General features: G+C 40.2%; 1 protein-coding gene across 1 annotated transcript; it reads right to left on the bottom strand.

The window, feature by feature from the left end:
* Positions 1 to 377: 377 nt before the first annotated feature.
* AMD1 (adenosylmethionine decarboxylase 1) lies at positions 378 to 22585 on the bottom strand. Its single transcript, XM_029223855.1, has 9 exons — positions 22166 to 22585; positions 6445 to 6531; positions 5324 to 5450; positions 3379 to 3481; positions 2325 to 2367; positions 2082 to 2226; positions 1877 to 1969; positions 1641 to 1796; positions 378 to 1218 (listed from the first exon to the last, which is right to left on the bottom strand). Exons 1-9 carry the CDS (start codon positions 22273 to 22275, stop codon positions 1078 to 1080), a joined length of 1005 nt encoding a protein of 334 aa, XP_029079688.1. The 5' UTR covers positions 22276 to 22585; the 3' UTR covers positions 378 to 1077.
* Between the last annotated feature and the right edge of the window lie 2283 nt (positions 22586 to 24868).

The raw sequence follows: 24868 nt of genomic DNA, 5'->3' as shown, positions 1-24868 counted from the left end.
CTATGAAAATAAAAGTTGAGGTGAATCATCTGAGCTGACTCAACTTGTTGAATCCAACACAACCTTTATCTTAAATCTCCTTGCTAACAAAATTTAGTGATAATTTTTCTATACTACTACTTAGCAAGTTAATAAAGACATGGTACCCATGAGAAGCTAATCTCATTTAATGGGGGGCACAGAATGGCATACAGTTCTGCCAATATTCCCTAGTATCAATCTACACCTTCTTCACTAATCAACACCAGCTTATTCCAAAAGAGCTCATGGTAACGAAAAATGCCAAACTCCCTTGACCTTAAAAGAAAATTAAGCCCAGGGTCCACCCCCAACCCCGTTCCCCCTCTGGGGTATAAGGTTAGTGTAAACCCACAGTGTAACAGTGTATTGCTTTATGGAGGGGGTGTGGTTGGGAGGGAGACACCATGGTGAGGAATGAATCAAAGTCGCACAAGTATAGGAAGCAGTGAGATAGTAACACACAAAATGGATAACTGCAGTCATTTTCGTAGAGGACTCGACTCGTGGAAGAAGAACTTTGATTGGTGCTGCAAAAACATCTGTATGAAGTAGAAATTCGTTTCAATAACTTTAGTAGAGAATATGTTCTAGAAAGTGGAGGTAACTGGATGCAAAATCCTGGTAGCAATTTAATAGAACAGTCCCAGATGGCTAGGCTGAGGCCAACACCTAATGAGGACGAAAGCCTTGTCTGTGGGGAATTTTGGATGATACCTGGAGAAATATTACACTGTGCATAAACCAAATTGAGTTGTTTTCACAAGTGTTGTAAAGTTTCATATAGTAAAAGGTTTTTTCTACATGCACTTCAATTTCACAGCAAGAGTGGCATAGGATACCTAAACACAGAAGAGAGCATTCATGCAAGATATCTAACTCCTTGATATAATAATGCATACAATTCAAAATGATTACACTATCATTACATCTAGGGCTTTCTGCAACTACAAGGTGGTGGTTATGGAAAGCATGGCCCTTGGTATCAATATCTAAAAAGCAGCCACCACCTTCTTCTATGTGTGTTCTCTTTTTGCGTTTCTTCTTCATTTTTCTTAATCAACTCTGCTGTTGTTGCTGCTTCTTAGCAAAACTGGTAAAAACAAAATTGTAATCATTGAACATAGCGCTCTGGCAATCAAGACGTTTAAAACCTTCAATCTTCTGGGGTGAAGAAAGCACTGTGCGACATTTAGAACTCTGGGGAAAAAAATTAAATTAACCATGAGTGCTTCCAATCTGCAGAAGTATTTTCAAACAAAGCAGTCATGCAATAAATATTTAAGACTACTATTTTAGTCAAACTGTGGCACTGAAATATTTTAGCTGACTTCTTAGGGGTGGGATGAAGTGGGGCACCTTATGTCCCCTGGCACCCCCCACCCCAAGGTCTATCAACAGGGAAAATAGGACAAGAGGAGACCATGAACTGGGTTAGATATAAAAACAAGGACCAACATAAGTCTAATGAAACACATAAAGCTTCTCATCTACCAAACACCTCAATTAGTAGTACCTCTGAATATCTGAATGATTATGTGCCATCTCAGAATACATTTTATGACATGCTTCACTATCTTTATTTTCTGTAAGATTTTATTGTCAATAATAAAATACTTTACCTGATTTACAAACAGGGTGGTCACAAATTTTCCTGGCTTGAAGACTTCCACAACTTTCCTGATCAGGTCATCATAGGAGGTCTGACTTAAGTTTGTTTCAAAGCTAACATAAGAAAATTCTGGTTCTGGAGTGATGTGAATAGTCCAATAAGTTCCCTTTGAGAAATAGTTTTGTGTTAATAATGGAAAGGGCACACTTAAATATTTCAATTATTAAGCAAGATATTCTTACTTACATCCGATTTCATTCCATTCATTGAATACCCACAAGGATTGAACAGTGTGGCATCAATGACAGAACCTGGTATCAGGTCACGAATTCCACTCTCCTGGAAAAAAGCCCAAAAACTGAATTAAAAACAAATCTGAAAAATAAATGGAGAATGAGTTAAAATATTTAGTCACCAAGCAGAATACAGAATTATTATTGAAAATGCTTACACGAGTGACATCCTTTGCAGTAACACCATCTTTCATGTAGAACTGGTCCATAACTGCTGGGTCAAGCTCACTCATCAGAATTTCCAGGGTTTGATCTGGCTGATTGATTACCCGACTCTCTGGGAAATCCAAAGTATACAAGTACCTATGTAAAAGTACAAAATAGTTTCTAACAATGACAAGTCCAAGTTTAAAGTAAATCTTATGTAGAACAAAACTTCCATCAAATTGGGTCCAACATACCAACAATCAGAATTCATGCGTCCCATACAATATGCTGCTCCATCTGTTGAAGGAGAACATAAAATAAATTTAACAGATCCATTCGATAGCAAGTAGGCAGGATCCCCCTCACCTTTTAAGGAAAAACTTTACTGGCTGTCATTTAGAGATGCACTTCAGCTAGTGAGTCAGTCTAAATGGTGCTGAGAAAACTATGGTTTACTCTCCCCTAAAACTCCATTAGGAAATGGAATTTGGTCACCCATTTATCTACTCTCTCAAGTAAAAAGTTATTTTATGTAATACGTCCTCCTGTCCATAGTGTTTCAAAGCCTCATTAAACACAGTAAATTAATAGTTGGTAGATATTTAAACTAAATTATACTCAGCACTCTTATTTATATAACTAGTACAATTTCATATTAGTAGATGAGGTAAGAACAGTAGGATAGAAATCTGATTTTCTTTTTAAATCATCCCTGTGGACAACTTTGTGCCATGTTACTAAAATCATCCAGGTTTTCAGCCTCCTTTAGGATATGAGGGTGTTAGATTAGATAAACTTTACTTTCCCTGTCCTTGAAGCTCAAAAAGGAAGGTCTATAAATAAAAGCTTAGCAAATGGATGGAAAAAATCTTGCCAATTTACTTGAAGTGACACTATGCTCTCACTAAGTTGACCATTTTAAAGCTAGGACAATTCCTATATAGAATGCTCGACAGAGTTTCTTATCATGGACCAGTGCCTTAGCCTGGGTTTATGAGGTGACTGGGCATTTTTCTGGATGAAGGGATTACAGCCTTCATAACCACTAAGTTAGATATAAATGAGGGCAACTGGCTAGATGAAGATGAGCTCTCCCTCTGGCAGGCGATCAATTCCTTGATTTCCCCCCATCATTTCAACAACACTTACACAACATACTCCAAAAACTGTAATCAGCTACATTGATATATTTATCTTAACTACATAATGTGCTGCATTTGACACACAGGCGTGCGCACACACACACACATTTGAGAGAATATATCTTCTAACTTTAAGAAAGCAGGATTCAATTCTATTAAAACTTACTTGGGAAAATTGCATTCAGAAACTCTATTTCTTCCTGGAAATTCCGGTGTGGGTACCCTTGGTGAGAAGGCTTCATGAAATTCTTACGAGAATAAAAGAAGCTCTATAAAAAGACAGACAGATAACTTCATACACTGAATTCTATCACCTTTCCTAAACCAATCAATCAACTATTTTCTACATATACATATCAAAATCAAAACTATATCCACAAATATTTTCCCCAATGACACCTAACATAGTGTTTTTCCTTTAATATGCTTAATAGATGTATAAGTACTTTGCTGGACGACAAACAAAAGCAAAGGCCACTATGTCAAAGAGCAAAGTTTCAGACCAATACCCATGGGTTAGTGTTATACAGAGCAACTTTGTTTTTCAGCTGTGAATAGAGTCTAAATAGAACATTAACCATGTAGATTGTGTCACTGAATTTCTAGAAACTAAAAAATGCCCAACTACTAATGATGGGTCATAACAACTGTAGAGACAAGGTACAATATTTATTTCTAGAGCAGAAGTTTCTTTTTCTTTCTTTGTTTTTTTCTGTGCCATTTCACGTGGCATGTGGGATCTTAGTTCCCCGACCAGGGAATTGAACCTGGAACCTTGACAGTGTGAGCACGGAGTCCTATCCACTTGATGGCCAGGGAATTCCCTAGAGCAGGAGTGTTCTTTCTTTTTTTTTAAAAATTAATTTATTTTGTTTTATTTAGTTTTTTGGCTGTGTTGGGTCTTCGTTGCTGTGCGTGGGCTTTTTCTAGTTGTGGCGAGCAGGGGCTACTCTTCATTGCGGTGCACAGGCTTCTCACTGCGGTGACTTCTCTTGTTGCAGAGCATGGGCTCTAGAGCGCAGGCTCAGTAGTTTTGGCGCACGGGCTTAGGTGTTCCACGGCATGTGGGATCCTCCTGGACCAGGGGTCGAACCTGTGTCCCCTGCATTGGCAGGCGGATTCTTAACCATGTGCCACCAGGGGAGCCCTAGAGCAGGAGTTTCTAATACGAGTTTTTTTGTTTTTTGTTTAATTTAATTTTGGCTGCGTGCGGGCTTTCTCTAGTTGCAGCAAGTGGGGGCTACTCTTCATTGCGGTGCGCGGGCTTCTCATTGCGGTGGCTTTTCTTATTGCAGAGCACAGGCTCTAGGCACTCGGGCTTCAGTAGTTGTAGCACATGGGCTCACTAGTTGTGGCTCACAGGCTCTAGAGTGCAGGCCCAGTAGTTGTGGCACACGGGCTTAGTTGCTCTGTGGCATATGGGATCCTCCTGGACCAGGGCTTGAACCTGTGTCCCCTGCATTGGCAGGTGGATTCTTAACCACTGCGCCACCAGAGAGTCCCTAATCTGAGCTTTATAACAGGCATGTAAGCAAAAATTTTGTGGCAGAACATGTGTATATTTAGTTTCAAAAGAGTCACTGATCCAAAAATTAAGAACATATTGCTAAATTTAGATTTTCTTAAAAGGGTCAATAATTAACAAAAACTGTTTTAGGTCCTAATGACAGCTATCCTTGCCATAGTTAATTATTAAAATTCAACATTTGCTTATCAGAACAATTATACCCTAAGTATAAATTCTGATAGCATTCAAGAATTAACTGACTATTGCTCTTTAACATAATCAATTCTTTATTATGAAGACTGGATGATTTTTCTTGCTTTTCTTTTTCTTAGTTTCTCTACCATTCATAGTAATAATATTAAGGAATTAACTACTGCAAGTGTCTGGTTTTCTTTTCTCCCATTTGAGTTTTATCCCAACTCATTCTCTGGTTCCTCCATATTTTTTGCTATTAATGAGCAACAGGCACTCTTTCTCCCCATGTTGTGAACGTCCTTACCCATTAAAACTGAACAAGTATACAAATTTATTTACCAGGCACATCACCGAACCCTAACATTTACGCCCCACCCCGCAAAAGGATAAATGATTTTTGATTACTTACTTGAATTGAGTCAAACCCACTGTAATCCCTAGCAAGTTTCAACAGGGGAACCAGTGCTTTCAGCAAGAGGGTGGTACCACATGTCTTCAAAATGAAACGTCTCTTGGAGACAAACATGCTACTCTCACTGCAGTTTAAAAAAAAGTCACAATATTATAACAATGTTTATGTACTACTGAGATGCTTAATCTGTTATTGCACTCTCATTTACAATGTAAATTTTTGGCTAATAATTTTAAATGTTAAGATCTCAAGGAGGCAAATAATGTACTATAGTATTCTTCCTCTTCTATTATATAAAAATCAGTGTAAGGTTATAGGACCCCACAGAAACAGAACTTAAATTAGGTATAAAGCATATTAGCTCATTACACAAACTCTCTTTTAGTAGTCAGCTTTCCTCCTCACCTAACCTAACCTAACTTAGGACACTAAATTCATACTTTACCTCATTTTGAACTGCCCACTCTCGTGTATTTCTGTAACCATCTCATTACTTTTCATTAGATAATAAGCTCTATGAGGAAAGGAATGTTTGTTTTTACTCATCATTATATCCCTAGGGCCTGGCACATAATAATCATTTGATAAACATCTGTACATGCCAAGCACAAGCTTCGTAAAAAGCAGGCACCATGTTCAATACAATAGCCCCAAGGCCCATTATAGTATTATTATAAGAATTCAATATAGTATCTTTGTACCTATAAAAAGGTTGCATGGCTTTCTTCTCTTACATACAGCAATCCTATTTGTATGATGAAGCTAATTTTCACTTTGCCTGAAGTTCTGAGAGAGAGGCATATACTAAAAAGGAAGATCTGTATCAGGGACTGTGGGCAAAGGAACAGTGCCATTCTACCCTCCCCTCCTTCACAGACATTTCCTGCTAACCTCAAGGAGGTAGTAAAGATGGCAACCATCTTGAAGAGCTATTAGGTAAGACTTCAAAAACCTACTGCCTAGGGACATCGGAAGTAAACGTTTTATTTTACATCATATTTTAAAAAATAAGATGAAAACAATTATAGAACTAAGATCCAGAAAAATGATTTGCTATTCCATGTAAAGTATGATTCAGACTGAAATTGGTTAGCCAACACTTGCTTTACAGGACTTACCTGAGTACATAAGCTTCCTGCTTGTCAGTTTTTGTCACACTTATGATTGAACATTGCACATCCTTCAAAAGTATGTCCCACTCGGATCTATTATTTAACCAAAAAGAGGATGATTAATTCATAACAGTACTCTCATAAAAATTACAAAGGTCTCAAAGGTTTCCAATGATTTAAGACCACATTTTATATTTGTTGTCACATTCTTGTTCCAGCTTCTCTTATGAATACCAACATTTAGTTTTGTTTCAAAATAATTTATATTGGGGCTTCCCTGGTGGCGCAGTGGTTGAGAGTCCGCCTGCTGATGCAGGGGACACGGGTTTGTGCCCCGGTCCGGAAAGATCCCACATGCCGCGGAGCGGCTGGGCCCGTGAGCCATGGCCGCTGAGCCTGAGCATCCGAAGCCTGTGCTCTGCAACGGGAGGGGCCATAACAGTGAGAGGCCGGCGTACCGCAAAAAAAAAAAAAAAAAAAAAATTGACATATCCACCAGATAAGATGGATACATTTTGCTATAGCATGTAAAAAACAAAAAAGCAAACCGAAACCCAGGAAATTATACTACGTATTTGCAATTTATTAAGAAAAAGACAAATGGGGGGGTGTGGACAAATGGACAAAATAATGTAAATAGGCCATGTACAGAGGAAATACCAAAGGCCAATAAACCAAGGGAAAACATTACCTTTCACTAAGTGATTAAAGAAATACAAGTTAAAATGAGATACTTTTTTCCCCTATCAAATTCTGATTGTTTTTTTGGGGGGGATGCACCACACAGCATGTGGGATCTTAGTTCTCCGACCAGGGATCAAACCTGCGCCTCCTGCATTGGTAGTGCAGATTCTTAACCACTGGACTGCCAGGGAAGTCCCTCAAATTCTGATTTTTAACCTTACTATATGAATTACAATTTAAAAGCATCATTTCCTTCACCAATTAGATTGGCAAAGAGATTTAAGTTTGACAGCAAAAGTAAGCTGGTACTCTCACACAGTTTTGATACTATTTTCTGCTATCAAATTGGCAGCTAATCACAATGCCCAGTGCTGTTTAAAGGTCTAGAAGCATTGTCAAAAAAACCAAAAAATGCCTTTGGCTGACAATTCAATAGTACAAGCATACCCATAAGATCTTGGGAATACTGTTACACTCTAATGTGATGACAAAATGCCCATTTCAACAAAGCTGAAATGCAGTAAGGCAGTAGACAGCAAAAAGGAAGTCATGCGCTAGTCTTAATCTACCCGATTGAGACCTAAGGTAGTGCTTCCTCTTCAGTGTGCCCACTATAAACAGAAAGTTAACATAAAATATTCCCACAGGACAGCTTAAAATAACCAGATTAAAGGCTAGAAATATGTTTTAAGCCTCTTAATATTTGGCAACTCATTCTTGTATACCCAAGAAAATGGCACATTAAAGTTTTCTTTTCTAGTTAAGACCTTGTGAGAGAAATCCTCAACAGCACAGCCAGCACAGAAATAGGTATGCTTACTCTTTTGTATTAAAGGCAAACATAATACCAATCAATCCTGCTAGAATTTTGTGCCTGTTTCATCATTTTTCTAAAAGAATGTTATTGGCCCAATGGGCTATTGGATGACCAGCCACAAGGCAGTAGTAATTCCTCCCACTGGTAGATTAAATTGAACATTACTCAGACCCATCTGAAAACTTAAATGATTTAGCCTTGCTAATGATTAATTATAAAGCCTATTTGCCCATAACTTTATCAAGCAACTTTTTTTTTTACGAAGCAACTTTTAAAAAGAGCTAACAATTACTCTTTTTAAGAGGTGCTAATGATTGTTTATATAAAGAAGAAAATACGTATTAGACTTGGCCATGTTTTTGCAGTTTGTTTCAAATTTTAAAAATGGTTCAATTTGTTTAGGGAAGGAAAAACAGTTGCAATTAAGACCCAGTTCTGAGTTAACACAAATTTATAGATTGTCTTAGGTACTGAAGTAGTAGCTTTCAGTTTCATATTTCTAAGATTCAAAGGTCACTAAATGTGCAAACAACATTCCAGAACCCACAGTATTTCAATTCCACAAAGAATATGCCTTCATGCAAAAAGAAATAACCAGAACTAAAGGAAAACATGAGGCTCTTATTGAAGCTATTGCTTTTCTGCTTTGTGACATTTCTTACAATTACCCCTGGGCTTGGTTTAATAAAACCTACCTCACATGACTGATAATAAATTACATAATGCATACAAAATTTACCTACTAGATAATAAGAATTCAAATACTGAATATGAAGGTAAATAATAAAAATACCCACTATAAACATTAGAAGCATTTAAGTAAAATTCTGGAGCACAGGGATCTCTTTAGAGATCTAATTCAGATCTTCCAATAATGCTACTGGCTAATGTCATTACCTACTGACTTCCCACTAGAATTAAGCACTCCTGCAAATATTCTCTTCTATCCACGGGACATAACATAAATAGTGAATAGAACTGAAAAGCGGTGATTAAAGTTAACTACCCTCCCCCAGTTTTATTCAGATATAGTTGACATACAGCACTGTGTACGTTTCATGTGCCCATCATCATAGTGATTTCACTTATGTATACTGCAAAATGACTACTGCAATAAGTTTAGTTAGCTTTCATCACCTCACATAAATACAATTAAAAAAAAGGCATTAAAAGAAAAAAATTTTTTTTGGTGTGATGAGAACTCAGGGTTTATTCTCTTAACATTTTCTTCACATATCATACAGCAGTGTTAACTATAGGATGTTAAGACTTTTAAACGTGTTCTGTGGCTGAGCTAGATATAGTATAACAAGAACTTTTCCTCGCTTGTATAGGTTTTTTTCCTGGACTTGCTTTTCATTTGCTTTTCAAAGCTGTCTTGCTTTTTCATTTGCTTCTGTTTTCTACACACTTATCCAAATTTATCCTCAGATGTTCCCCCAAATGTCTCCTCTTTCAACGTTTCTTTTAAGTGGTTCTTGGCCAAGAATAGGGTGCTAAGACTTAGCTAGTCAGAAGGTCTATGCTTGTTTAGTGGACCTCTCTCTATCTAGGCTGTTTCACTTGGGAACTCCGTGTTTTTTTGCTGTTGTTCTTTCCTGGGTAGGTCAGATTACCCAAATATTCGGTTCTCTTGCCTGGAGCATATTAAGATTTCTGGTAGGTAAAAGAGCTGATAAAGGGCTAGGGATCTCACACTCAGTATAAACTTTTTATTCTGTTATCAGTGTAGTGACTCTACCCCTCAACTCTACCTGCTTCCCTTACTTCAGAAAGATCCTGTTTTACTCCCTCCAAAGAGTAAACTATTATCTAATCTTCAGATCTCCTGGGATCCCCCCTTCTCATCTGACACATTATATGATAAAGACACAACGAGGGACTTCCCTGGTGGCGCAGTGGTTAAGAATCTGCCTGCCAACGCAGGGGACACGGGTTTGAGCCCTGGTCCGGTAAGATCCCACATGCCGCAGAGCAACTAAGCCTGTGCGCCACAACTACTGAAGCCCTCGTGCCTAGAGCCTGTGCTCTGCAACAAGAGAAGCCATCGCAATGAGAAGCCCGCGCACTGCAATGAAGAGTAGCCCCGCAGCTCGTTGCAATTAGAGAAAGCCCGCGGGCAGCAACAAAGACCCAACGTAGCCACCCACACACAAAAGACAATGAGAAGAATAATTAAAGCAAATAAAGTGTACATTGACAGACGTATAGATAACTAATTCACCCAAATCAAGCCACCTGAGAGTGAACTAGAACCTTATAATTATGCTGAGACAACAGGTGCAAACTTTGACTGTCCTGGATACTGCTGAATGGATTTCACTCTACCTAGAACCTCTGTCCCCACCTCCCTTCCTCCAGCTCAAGCCACCCCACTACCCCCACCAGATCAAGTCTGCCATTAAAATGTTTTAAAACTCAGAAGGCTTACCTAAGTGCTTTAGTTGTGTGGCTATTTTGGTATTCATGTTAATCCCACCAGAATCATTCCAGGTAGTTAGGGATTGAATGTGTAATTTACTGTTTCCATCCTCAGTGCCTAGCCCAGTTCACAGCAGGTCCTAAAATATTTGTTGCATCTGGCAATAATTTTGATTAGATCTTATAAACTTACTAAAAAATCAAAGTGCCTTAAATTTAAAAAATCTAAACTGCTACATGATCCCATTCAGTTTTTTAAATTTGTCACCATAATAATTCAGGTATTTAGAGGGTGAGTTCTTAAAAAGAAAAAATAAAAGATTCATTTAACAGAATTATTCTGTTAATGAGCTACACATATATCTTCCACTTGAAATGCTATCTTAACCTGGATAAATGAAGCTTAGTCATTTCACTGTCCAATATCTTAGCTGTTATAGAACCCATTCATTATAATGAACCTAGACATGGACTATTTTCTCTGCATCACACTCCTCTTTCTGTGAATCTGACACAAAATGTTAAAACTTTTGGTTTGTCCCACCAGGATCTGTTCATTTTCAGTCTCAATATTTTCTCTGTTGTTCACACTGGGCAATTCCTACTGATCTGTTTTCAAGTTCACTCACTCTCTGTCATCTCCATCCTACTAAATAAAGCCCATTCAGTAAACTTTTTATTCCAGTAGTTATTTTTTAGTTCCATCTTCTATTTCTCTGCTAAGACTTCTAAGTGTTTTCCTTACTTCTTATAGAATGGTTATGATAGATGCTTTTAAATTTTGATCTGCATCACCTAGAGGCTGGAGTCTATTGATTGTCTTCCTTTGAAAGAATTTCCTGGTCATTTATTTGTATGTCGAGTAATTTATGATCGCATCCTGGACATCACACTATATGATTTTACATCTCCTTTAAATCCTATGGAGCATGCTGATTTTAAAGAACTGTGTTAGGGGACTTCCCTGGTGATGCAGTGGTTAAGAATCCGCCTGCCAATGCAGGGGACATAGGTTTGATCCCTGGTCCGGGAAGATCCCACATGCCATGGAGCAACTAAGCCCATGAACCACAACTACTGAGCCTGCGCTCTAGAGCCCGCGAGCCACAACCACTTAAGCCCGTGCGCCTAGTCCATGCTCTGTAACGAGAAGCCACCAATGAGAAGCCAGTGCACCACATCGAGGATCCAACGCAGCCAAAAAAAAAAAAAAAAATTGTGCTAGCAGACAGCTGAAATGGTTAAGTTCAGTCTTGTTCTTATCCAACTTCTATGGGTTATGTTACGATTTCAGAGTTATGAAAGCCATTGCTATGGAATTCTGAGCTGTCCTGCATATGTGCCACCCAGTGGCCAATCTGTCAGTTTTCAAAGCCTTTGATACACTGTTTAGGGTCAGATCCACACATGAGCAGCTAAGGAGTGTTCATATATAAATCATTAAGGGATCACCTTCTTCACCTCTTTCTCTCCATAATCTCCACAACAACTTCTGGCTCAAGGGGGGGGGTGGGGGGGTGGACTGGGGTGGTAGTGAAGATGGCCTGCTTCTTGGTCCTCTGGCTAGAAAGCCAATTTAGTTTCCCCACTCTGCAGCAGTCTGCTACAGGACTGCCTGAGCTGTGGCAGGAAAGAACAGAAAAAAAGCAAAGCAATACGAAAATAAAAAAGGGATTTCCCCCACTCTCTCTAACCCGAAGGGGCCCCCCTTCCCTTCCTTCTTTGCATTCCAGAAAAAGACCTCTCTCAGAGCTCAGTTTGTGTGCAGTTCCAGGTTTCTGGCAGCTTTTGAGACCACCCCAGGAGATACCAGAGAAAAAAAGAAACAAACTCCCGACTATTTCAGTGATATTTTGAGTTTTGGCGTCCTTCTCCAATTCACCTAACATTTACTTTTCAGAGTTCTCAGATAGCTGCTCCATGCATTCTGTCCAGGTTTTTTAGTTGCATTTAGTGAGAATAGAGTGTGCTTATTCCATCCTGATGGAACAAGAATGCTCTTGCACTCATTCATCACTGTTAATTCTACAACCAAACTCTTCCTCACCTAATGGAAACCTTCAAGTAGGATTTTTCAAAGTCACAGTATGAAAGGAATTGCTTTAAAACACCCTAAGCCAAACACAGTTGAACAGTCTATCAACCAAGTGATTATAAAAACACAATCTTAGGAGCACTGTTGGCTCAAAAAAATAATAAATCAAAGGGCAGGAAAGATGCAACAGAGATACAGAATTGAAGAAGTTAATACAATGCCATACATGAACACAAAGAGGAAGGAGAAAACCAAACAGCTGAGAATTTCAGCAAATTATTAATATCACATTTCTGAGGGAAAAATAAGCCTCCTTTTGTAAATAAAGCTTTTTTTGGGATCCTAGCCACACCCAGATCATGATAAATATCCCAAATAGTATGCTCTTTACAAATGACAGTACATGGATTGACTGATCTTAGTCACTATGCCAGAAAAGTAAAACATTAATGGCATGCCATATTTTATATTATAAGTTTTCTTAAAGAGTCTGTGGTCTAATAAAAATAGAACAAACTGGGGTGTTAACACAGTAAGAGAGGCAATTAAAATGACAAGAGACTTCTATGTCATCTGATTCAATAACACTTGTAATGGCTAACTGAGTACTTTTTTTTCTTTTTGGCCACACCACATGGCTTGTGGGATCTTAGTTCCCCGACCAGGGATTGAACTGGGCAACCTGGGCAACCGCAGTGAAAGCTTCTAGTCCCAACCACTGGACCGCTAGGGAATTCCCCTGGCTACACTCTTTAATGTAAAAATTTAAGAAGTAAACACCTCAGGTCAAATGACCTTTAACAAAAGTACAAGACTAATTGGGCAAAGAGTCTCTTGAGCAAATGGTGTTGAGAAAACTGGATCTGCACACAAAAGAATGAAATTAGATACTTACCTTACACCATATAACTCAAAATGGACTTAAACACCTAAATTAACAGACTTCCCTGGTGGTCCAGTGGCTAAGACTCCTCGCTCCCAATGCAGGGGGTTCGATCCCAGGTCAGGGAACTAGATCCCACATGCCACAACTAAGAGTTCGCATGCTGCTGCAACTAAAGATCCGACATACTGCAATGATCCCCCGGGCCGCAACTAAGACCCAGTGCAGCCAAATAAATAAATATTATATATATATATTAATGTTAAACACCTAAATTAAGACACAAAACACCTATAAGAAAACATAGGGAAAACCTTTAGGACATTGGATTTGGCAAAGCTTTCTTGGATGTTACACAAAAAGCACAGGCAACAAAAGCAAAAATAGGCATATGGATCTACATAAAACTTAACTTTTATGTATCATAGGAAAACACTCAATAGAGTGAAAAAGCAGAATTGGAAAAATATCATACATCTTATAAGAGATTAATATCCAGGATAAACAAAGAACTCCAAAAACAAATAACCCAATTTAAAAGTAGGCAAAGACTTAAATAGACAATTCTCCAAGATATACAAGATATACAAATGGCCCACAAGCATGTAAAAAGATGCTCAACACCACTATTCATAAGAGAAATGCCAATCACATTCTTGATACCACCTCACACCCATTAGGATGTCTGCTATTTAAAAGGAAAAACGAAAGAACAAGTGTTGGCAAGAATGTGCAGAAATTTTAACACTTATGCACTGTTGGTGAAAATGTAAAATGGTGCAGCCATTATGGAAAACAGTATGGACATTCCTCAAAAATTTTAAAATAGAATTTACCACATGATCCAGCAATTCTACTTCTGGGTATATACACAAATAATACAAAACAGGATCTGGAAGAAATATTTGCACATCCATGTTCACTGTTACTCACAATTGTCAAGAGAAGGAGGCAACCCAAATGTCCATCAAGGGATTAATGGATAAAGACAATGTGGTATAATACATAAAATGGATTATGTGGTCTTAAAGGAAATCCTATCACATGCTTCAACATGGATGAATCTAAGAATTTTATGCTAAGTCACAAAAGGATGAATACTGTAGGTTTCCACTTGAATGAGGTAATCAATACATTCATATGAAGTATCTAAAGTAGTCAAAATCATAAAGAAAGGTGATTGCTAAGGGCTGGGGGAAGAGGGGAGGGGAAATTAGTGTTTAATGGGTAGTTTGTTTTGCAAAATGAAAAGTTCTACAGATCTGCTGCACAACAATGTAAATACACACACTGAATACTGCTTAATTGTACACTTTGTTAGACTTTTTAAAACATCAATTAAAAGAAGTAAATGATGGAGGGAACAAAATGCTGCAAGCAGGTGGAAGAAACCCTTTAGAGCAGAGTTTCATTTCACTCTTATCACTTAGATTCTACCCATAGATACTGTAGGTCAGATACTCTGCAGATGGTGCCTCGAAACCTACATTTACTTAAAAGGGCTCCATGTGATTAGATTCCTCTAATGGTTTTCTTCCTTTAAGCAAAAATCACTGGTTTCAGGACTATCAAGTAATTTACCCAAAAAGCCACCCAACTGAACTATTTGAAGCTTCCCTGAACTGTGACCTTAGCTATTAGCTTGACCTATCTGTTTCAGAGACTCTCCTTATCACATTACATTCAGGCCTCAACACCATACCCAAAGTAGTAGTACTAGTAATAGTAGTCTGAGTCAAACCTATCCTAGAACATGAGATTATTCTTTAGCAACGTCTAGACTGACCAGAATTTAATTCAGATTATCCAGAGAAATAAGCTTTTATCTTTTGTTCAAAGAAATCAACCCAGAACGCAGTTAATTATAATCAGAGTACTAAATTCTCCATCTCAAACTTTACCTAAAAATTAAATGACTATAATTACTGCTACTTTCATTTGATTATTACTTTCAATGTGTACCTCTCAAAGAAAGGTGGTTTAACTTTTTTTTTTTTTTGCGGTACGCGGGCCTCTCACTGCTGTGGCCTCTCCCGTTGCGGAGCACAGGCTCCGGACGCGCAGGCTCAGCGGCCATGGCTCACGGGCCCAGCCGCTCCGCGGCATGTGAGATCCTCTCGGATCCTCTCGGACCCGGGCACGAACCCGTGTCCCCTGCATCGGCAGGCGGACTCTCAACCACTGCGCCACCAGGGAAGCCCAGAAAGGTGGTTTAAAGACAACAGTTCAAACTTTTCTGAAACTGCTGTGAGGAGTGTAATGAGAAGCTTAACTCAATAAGAAGCTTTTCACTCCGAAACATTTACGCTAAAAGGTTTCTTGGCAATGGGTTGTAAACTCCTTAAATGTAAATTATTGATATTGCAATATGGTGCAGTCATTTAGTCAAGTAAGGCATGAGTTCTGGGAAAGTTAATGCTGAGGTGTAATTTACTATTTTTGCAACTGCCCCCAGTCCTTTACTGAAGGTTTTATTTTAGCTTACAAATTTGAGTGAAGGAAAGAAAGAAGAGCAGAACATGCCACTAGTCCTAAATGTCTTTTCCAATATTAAAATTATAGATGGTAGTTTTCATCTAACCTTCCCACAATTAGTAACACGTCTAACACCTCTAACCTTCCCACAATTAGTAAAATATTCTCTTCACCTCCATCCACTACAATTTCCCATGTGAACCTACCTCATTACTAAGAATATATATAGCTCAGGTCTGAGATGAATTCTAAAGCAAAAAGGAAAGCCAATTTTAGAGTCCTGAAAGATCAGATTAAACTATCTTTCCTCACCAAAATTTCTTATTTTCTAACATACTTCCTCCCCATAGCTGCCATTTCTTATAAAAAGGCTTTTGTTTGGTCCAGGATTTTAGTCCGGCAATTCTAAGACATTATGGAAATAGACATAAATGGTCTATTTCTATTCAACATCATTTGAAATCTGAAAAATTCAGTAGAGAAAACTGCAGGTTAAACCTAATATACTACTCCCTCTTTTTATATTTCAACTTTAATTACTGTGTGAAATAAGTCAGTTTTAGAACACATCATCTGTTCCTTATTCATTCGGATGTCTGGACTACTGCTTTTCTCCAACATATTGTTAACCAGTATTATTTAACCCAAGCCATACCAGAAAAGATTTTCTTTCTTAAAAAAATAAAACAAAATCTATATAATGTGCCCCTTTTGTCTCCCTTGAGAAATTAGTAAAAAAAAAAGATTCTCAGTATTATGTCATTTGTTCAGATTACACTGAAGGTAAATGCTACAATTCTACTAAATGGCCTACAGGAGAGTGGGAAATGTTTAACAGAAAGTGGGTTCCAGGGAATTAACTCCCTGGCAGTCCAGTGGTTAGAACTACACTCTCTCACTGCCAATGGCACGGGTTCCATCCCTGGTTGGGGAACTAAGAACCCACAAGCTGCGCAGTGCTGCCACCCCCCCACACACACAAAAAAAGAAAGAGAGTGGGTTGCAGCTTGACTTGGAGTTAAAGCTTGGAAAGATGGGCCAACTTTGCTTCATGTGCTTTCTATTCCCTCATACCATATTAAAAAATCAATTCCAGATGGATTGCAGATCTAAATATGAAAAGTAAAACAAAGTTTAGAGGGAAAAAATAACATCTTCCTTACCTCAGGATGAGCAAAGATATCTTAAATAGGATACAAACCCACTAACCATTAAAGATGAAAACACTGATAAATGGGACTACATTAAAATTATGAACTTTTGTTCCTAAAGCTATCATTAATAAAATGAAAAAGGAAACCAGAGTGTATAAAATATCTGTAATACACATACTGGACAGATAATTCATCCATAATATATAAAGAACTCCTGCAAACTGAAAAATCATCCCAAAAGAAAAACAGGCTGACTTGAACAAGCATTTCACAAAAGATAGCCAAATGGTGAATAAAGATATGAAAGGATGCTCAACTCCATTAGTCTGAAGGGAAATACATAAGACCACTATATACCCACAATAATAACTAAAATTAAAAAAACAATACAAGTGTTGGATGAAGATATGGAGCAACCAGCACCCTTCTGCTGACTATATGCACACCCTATGACTTAGCAATTCCATTCCTAGGTATGTGTATATTTAACAGAAAAGCATACATATTGCTCACTAAAAGACACACTAGTGTTCATAGCCATATATTTGTATTAGCAAACTGGAAATCACTCAAATACCCATGTTAACAATAGATTTGATAAACTGTGGCATATGGACACAAAATACAACATTGAGAATGAACTAAAAAACCTCAAACATAATGCTGACCAAAGGAGGCATAATGCATACTAAATGACTCTATGTTATATATAAAATGGGGAAAACTAATCTATGGTGTGTTAGAAATCAGGATAGTGGTTCCCTTAGGTGGAGAGGGGAATAGGTTATAATTGGAAGGAGGTACGGGGGATTTCTGGCTAGTTACATTCCTCAGATTTGAGCGCTGGTTACATGAATGTGATCAATTTGTGAAAATCAGAGATGTACTTATGAGTATTTATTTATTTAGGCTGTGCTGGGTCTCAGTTGCGGCACTTGGCATTTTCATGCGGGGTCTTTTCGCTGCAGTTCCCCAACCAGGGACTGAACTTGGGCCCTCTGCATTGGGAGCATGGGCTCTTACCCACTGGACCACCAGAGAAGCCCATGATTCTCTTAACTTTTGTGTTATGCTTCAACAAAAAGCTCAAAAAACCCAAAATATCTGTATTCAAAAGATATGCTGTTTTACTATTAGTCAGATTTTTCAAATCATATTGTTTTATTTTGGCAGATTACCACTTTCTCCAGCTCTGCTGGAATATTTCCTTCAAAATGGCCCTATGGTTTTTTTTCTCTTGGTTGATGTCTGTGGAATAATTTTCATGTCACAAATTCTTCAAACCCCACACTGCTTCCAATTAAGTATTTTTTTGGATCCTTATACCTGATGATAGCAGAATCTTTTCTATAAAACTATTTCAGCAGCTTTTCAAATTCTCCAAATTCATATTCATCGTTGTTACTGTACAAAGAATTTGGGGACATATAGTACTCTAAACTTCAAATTCATTTGAATCTTTTCATTTACATTAAATCTACAAGATTCTTGACATACATGTATACCTGGGAAACTATCACAAAACACTGACCGCATGCATCACCCCTAAAAGGTCCCTCATGCCTCTCCGTAATCCACCCTTCCCCCTTAACTCCATCCTCAGGCAACCACTGATCTGCCTGTCAGATTCTTAGAATTTTCTGGTTTTATAGACATGAAATCTTACAGTATAGTACTTCTTGTGAGGCTTATTATTTTTTCTCCAGCACAATTATTTGCTGCATGTATCAATAACAGTTCATCTCTTTTTTTTTATTACTGAGTAGTATTCTATCGTATGAATAATCATAATTTGTTTATCTATTTGCTTGCTAATAGAGACCTGTTTCCAGTTTGGGGGCTATTGAAAAATAAAGCTGTTATGAATACATTCACGTAAAAGTCTTTGTATGGACACATTTCCTGTTCACTTGGACAGATACATGAGTGGACTAGACTGGTTGGATCATATGACAGATGCATTAACTTATTAAGAAACTGCCAAACCATGTTCCAAAGTGGATATACTGTTTTCCATTCCCATCTGCAGTGCATGAAAACTCTGATTCCTTCACAGCTTGTCAGGGGTCTGATATCAAAATTATACAAACCCCAAAAGGAACTGTGATGTGTATTCCCTTTCTGTTAACTATTAGAATGTATGAAGAAGGTTGGAATTATTTCTTCCTTGAATGTTAGAACACTCCAGTATAACCATCTGGGCCTAGATTTATATTCATGGGATGATTAATGATTAATTCAATTCATGCAATGGTAATAGGACTATTAAGATTTTCTGTTTCTTCTTGCATCAGTGTGGAAAAGTATTTTTCTAGGAATTTCCCCATAATATCCTTGTTATCTTTTAATCGATAGTGATGCCCTCTTAGGACATCTTAACCCTTTCCATAACCTTAAGTTTTATAAACAGTGTAGTTGTTAACTTTATTCCAGTCTGTTAGTTAATGTCTTTTGACTATGACTTTTGTCTATTTGCATTTTGGCAGTATTACTGAGGTTGGAGATGTGAGGTTAAGGACAAGGAAGGATTTTCTGGCTTCCAAACTTTTATATCATTAAAAAAAGAACAAAGCTACTAAAGACTGATTATTCTGTGGAAGAATTAAGGTTTAACTGCATTAAGCAATCCAAAACTCACCATCTCCTCTACTTGAATAAAAATATGTCAACTTGGTAGAGTACCCTTTAATGTTAAGTATCTGATATACTTTCTCCTCCAGCCTGGTTTGCTTAAAGAAAGGAAAAGAAAAAAAGATTCTGTCCTTAAGGGCAAAGAATCAAATATAAAGATGTTAACACTTATGGTTACAATTTGTCAGTCAGTTTTTAAGTACTATATATGTATTAACCCACTTAATCCTCACCCTATGAGGTAGGTACCATTTTAGAGACATGGAAATATCAAACAGCTAGCTATTAGATGATATTTGAATTCAAATCTAGATATGCCATAGATCATGCACGAACCATCTCATTATGCATTACTCTTCTGGATGACTGATAACTCCTCTGTGGTCTCTGGGGCCTGCACCCCACCTCCTCGGAGACCAGAAGCCAGTGATTTTCTCTGGCCAGGCCATTGGTTTTAGGTGATGTATCAAGCATGTATTGTTTTTCAGGTACTTTTTTTTAAACCTCTGAATAAATAACCTAACCAGTTGATCTCTGCCTGAGAGGTCACTGAAAAATGTTCCTCGAAGGTTACCAACGGACATCTCTGTTAAATCCAATAGATGTTTCAACAGCTGAAATGTGCTAAACTCTCACAACAGTGACGTAACAAATTTTAAGTGTCTACAAAACGTATGGCACTAAATCACGAATTCAACAAAACTGAACATCCTGTCCTTGAAGGTATAACTTTTGCCATCATTTTAAGATCCACACTGAAGGAGTAAAAATTTCAGCTGATTAAAGTACAAAAGCGGTTCTCAAACATTTAAAGAAAGCAAGTTGCCCATTTATAAGCCTTTCTCCTCCTTGATTCAGGGAACTCTTAACCAAAAAAGCCCAAGCTTAAATTCTGGCATTTTTGCCCAAGAACTCGGGGAGGAAACACTCCCTTCCCTTTATTAAGAACGCGTGCTTACAAATAAAGCTTCAACCCATTTAAAGAGCCAGAGCAGAAAATTTTGTTATTCATTTTATAAGACTGTTCTTACTCATTAGTTCTTCCTGACAACATTTTCTAGATAATCCCATCACAATCGTTTTACCAAAGGCGTATTACCAACACCAGGGAGCTTTCCCATCTGTGAAATGGAGGAAATACTAAGCTTCCCCATATTTTGTTAAGTAGCTCCTTCCTATAAACATAAAGTGCTTAGAGTAAAGGGATATATTAAGACATTTTTAAGTGTCGCACAAAGCTTGAAAAATGAAACTGGTCACACTTTAGCTAACGCGATGCTCTTCTACAGGAGATTCCTTCAACATAGATCGCCTTAAAGTCCCGGCAGCACGTGTCCGCCTGGATTCCCTTCTCCAGTTGCTTTTTGTCAGAGAAGGCGGCGAGCGCAGCCAACATTCCTGAAACGCCCATTGGCCCACACCCCGGGGCCAGGCTCCCGGTCGGGCCAACGAGCTCATTGGTCGTCGCCTCTCAATGAAGCGGCCGCGCCGGCTCCGCCGCCGCCGCACGGCCACTCTAGCTAGCTGCACTTGTGCGCGGAGAAGCCTAGAAAGCCAAGGAGTGCTTAGCGAGCCCAGCCGGGGGGAGCCGGCCCAGCCACCCCAGGGGTCGCCTGCGCCCTCGTCTGCGATTGGATCAAGGCCACTACAAGACCTCTCCTTTTCTGCGCGATCGCCCAGCTCTCTCGCGTGACTGCCCGGGGTGGGAGGCTGGGGCCCCAGATTCCTTTGCTGGATTAGGCATTAAAGGTATTATGTCCGAGCTCGGACGGGCCTCTAGCCCGTGAATATAGGCAAGCGTCACTCTACCCCGCACCTCGCCCAGACCCCGCCGACTCGGTAACAGGTTACACAACCCAAGGTCAAGAGAGTCGGGAGCAAGCCTCGGTGGGCTCCCTGGGCCGCCCCGAAAAGGCTTTGGTGCAGAGCACGTTAGGGCGGCGCTGGGGCCCAGCCACTGCGACACAGCTGCTCCCGCCCAATCCCCGCCGCCCGGGCGCCACATGCTGCCAGCGCCGACCGCGGGCGGGAGGCCTGCTCGTCAGCCCCTCGGCCCGGCCCCGGGTGGGCCCCCTCCTCCTGCAGCACGCGGAGAGAACGAGTCGGACTCCTGTCCCGCTCCCTCCCTCCTCCATTCCCGAGGCAGACACGCCCGAATTAGAGCCTGACTAAGCCCGCCGAGCCACACCTGCTGGGAGGGAGCCCGCGCGGCCCCCACCCCCGGGCACCTCACCCGGGGCCCCGAACCGCCAACTCCCGCGGAGGGGGAGGTAAGTTTGGGAGGCGAGGGCCGCCAAACCACCCCGAGCGTCGCCGCCCGCTGCCCCGCACGCCGCGCGGGGGACGTTACCTGAGCACGCGGCGGCGCCGGCCTTCTCCCCTCCCCCCGGGCAGCGCCCGGCCCTGCAACGGTGGCGGGAGAAGCCGGCTCGGGCCGCGCGTGGACCTGGCCGCTCCCGATAGCGCCGGGGCCGCCCTCCACGGCCGCCCAAACGACCCCCGCCCGCGAACCTGCCCTCACCTGAAGGCTGCGGGAAGCCAGCCCCCGCCCCCCAGCCTGGGGCTGGTGCCTCCCAGGCGGCGGCAGCCCCCAGACCCGACTGTGGGCGAGAGCCCCGAGCACCCACCTTGGGATGGTGCGAAGATCCCCAGATCCTTGGTTTGCGTCGGGTTGCTGCCTGGAGAACCAAACCTCCAGCAGCTTCTCGGTCCCTTCGAAAAAATGTGCAGCTTCCATCACCGTGAGACTAGCGAACAACCAACAACCACAGAAAATCAACTAAATTAAATCTCTTCTCCCGCCGCTGCCGCCGCCGCTGCGGATTGTTCCAGCTGTGTTACTAAAGTTCAGGTTCCTTTTTTGCTATAATTTTATATTAACTTTTTTTAAAAAAGGGTTAATAAAATTTTCCCGGCTTTTTTTTTGTGTGTGTGTGAGCGAAAGTTGAACGTGAGTCTGTTGGAAATAGAGGCAGATACAGCTCAGTCTCTTGTAGTCCGCTGTTTCCCCGTTAGAGAGAGTAGAGCGAGCGCTAGCTAATGTCGCCGGCCATACTGTGGGAGCGAGGCCGCTGCGTGAGCACCGACATTATATACCCCGTCTACCCGAAAAGCCAGGAAGTGACGCAGCGTCCCGCCCCTGCGGCTCATTGCTCCAGCCTCCTGTCAATCACCAACCACCCAGTTGCGGCTGGCTGGCCGCCCGCCTGCGAGGAGCGCGAGGAGCTGGCTCCCTCGCTGCGGTGCGGGTTCGGGCTGGCAGCTGGGCGGGAGACGGCCGTCTGTTGTTCGGCTGGGGACTACAAACCTGGGGTCGAATGCGGAGTGGGTGGGAGAGCGGGGACGGAGTGAGGAAAGGCTGTGTAGCGCTGCGTAAAACAACTGGTTATCGGGGAACATGGGTGGATCCTCTGGAGGGTTGGCGGGGTTCGGCGGGGGCGGGGGCCACTGCTGGGCTGGCGTGGGGGTTTTGATCCTGTGCACTTCGTCGCGATTGTCGAGGTACTCGGCCATTCTCTCAAGTAAGCTTCCCCAAGGCGAACGAAGCCAGGCATTAAAACTCAACATTGGTCCGTGACGCACATGTTGCCAGGGGTCGGATTAGAAGGCGCTTTAATGCTGCTCTCGCTTTAGCTGATGTGCGAATGAACGCAGTTCTCGACCGGTTTACACAATAGCCAGAAGCGTTGTCTCCCTATTCAAAAAGGGAGAAGCAACGTGGCGCCCAGCCTCGAAGGGCTCCGGCTCTACCTACCTCCCAGCATGTGGCTCGCCAAGCCTCCGAGTTGGCCCAGCGCATTAGCTGCCGTGAAGCACTGGCAACTCCGCGCTCAATTAGGTCAACTGGTGGGACTTTATTCTGCAAAACTGTTTCTAGAACCTGATTTATTAAGTATAATTTGAAAGTGGGACATAAAGGGGTAGGAGGGAAAGGGGGGGTTATTTTGGGATTGTATGAAATCATCTGTGTGAGACTTGAAAATTGTGAAGCACTATAGAGTTTAAAGACTCCTTCATTCAATAAAAATGAACCAAAAATAAATATAATCTGAAATTGTTTGCAGGGAAATGAACGTAACAGGGATTCAGAGCTATCACTAGTCGTGATTTAGAGTCATGAATCTGTAATTTCAGTAATCAAGTAAACTGTAAAAGTTGTCGAGTCGTAGTCAAGCAGCTTAACCTGAGGTGGCAAAATTGTGGTAACAAAGTTGTGACTTTTACTCAGAAATATGGGAGAAAAAAACCAACCTGACGTAAAAATCAGCAGTCACAAGACAAAAGACCTTTCCTTATCATCCTTAGAGAAAGACTTACCTCAACTACAAGTGAAATAAGACAATGTTGTAAGCGTCAAGTGCTTTGAGTTTGTACTCTAGATTCCCTGCAGGATAGTAGTTGTCTTTACAGGAGCATGAATTTGTTCGCATTTCTATGTCAAACCTGTTGAAAGAAGCTATGTTGTGCACTAGGTACATATGCTACTCTTGCCTTGTTTTTAAAAGCACCCAACTCAAACTGGGGATTGGGACAAAAAATAATGAATGTTGCTTATTTTATTATAATAATAATTCAAAGAGAATGCGGTGGTTACACTTGGAATGAAGATAAAAGAAGTATTTATGTGTTTTACAAGCTATTCAATTATTTGATAGTTGCTTATTGAAATGAAGAATCAGTCTACTAAACCACCTCAAACACTAATTTTGGTATAAACATAATTTGGCTTGTAATTGCTTATAATTAGTTGCTTTTCAATTACTGTTATGCTTTTTCCCAATGCAATTTAAATGAATATAAAAGTGCCGAGAATCTTAGCAAGGTAAGTCCTTGTTAATTTTATATAGGATAATTTTTTTTTTTTTTTTTGGCCATGGCTTGCAGCACGTGGGATCTTAGTTCCACTGGACCACCAGGGAAGTTCCTAGGATAATTTAAATGGTGTCTGCCAACTGGACTGATCCTTTGTAAAATATATTGTTTTTCTTAAGGATTATTACTATCTTGAAGCTGAAAGTCTCTTGTACTAAGTTGGTCGGTTAATCTTATTTAAATATTTCACTGAACTTAATATGTCCAAAACATATCTGTCACTCCTTTATCATCTGCCCTATTTTTATCACTGATGATTTTTCCCACTTTACGAGTTTAAAAAAGAAATTCTTATTGAACATTTTTTGCTTTGCACATAAAGGATTGCCTAAAGGACTTAAAGGATTCCCATCCCCTAGACCTTCTTAAGACATCTCTAACTGTACCCCTCACCCCTCATTCTCTTTAGTAATCCTTCCTATTGAAATCTTACCCAAATTTAAAAAAATCCTTACTTG

This window comes from Monodon monoceros, unplaced genomic scaffold (genome assembly GCF_005190385.1).
Source record: "Monodon monoceros isolate NGI ecotype Baffin Bay Population unplaced genomic scaffold, NGI_Narwhal_1 Super_Scaffold_15, whole genome shotgun sequence".
NCBI lineage: Eukaryota > Metazoa > Chordata > Mammalia > Artiodactyla > Monodontidae > Monodon > Monodon monoceros.
The sequence above is the reverse complement of the archived record's forward strand: the minus strand, read 5'-3'. Positions and strand labels throughout refer to the sequence as shown.

Bases quoted from the DNA above. Each gene is read 5' to 3' on its own strand.
- AMD1 (XM_029223855.1), bottom strand. From the start codon at position 22,275: ATGGAAGCTGCACATTTTTTCGAAGGGACCGAGAAGCTGCTGGAGGTT. The intron at 5,451-6,444 runs GTAAGTCCTGTA...TTTAAACTGCAG, and splicing joins CAGGAAGCTTATGTACTCAG to TGAGAGTAGCATGTTTGTCT. The intron at 1,219-1,640 runs GTAAAGTATTTT...TTTTTTCCCCAG, and splicing joins CCACCCTGTTTGTAAATCAG to AGTTCTAAATGTCGCACAGT.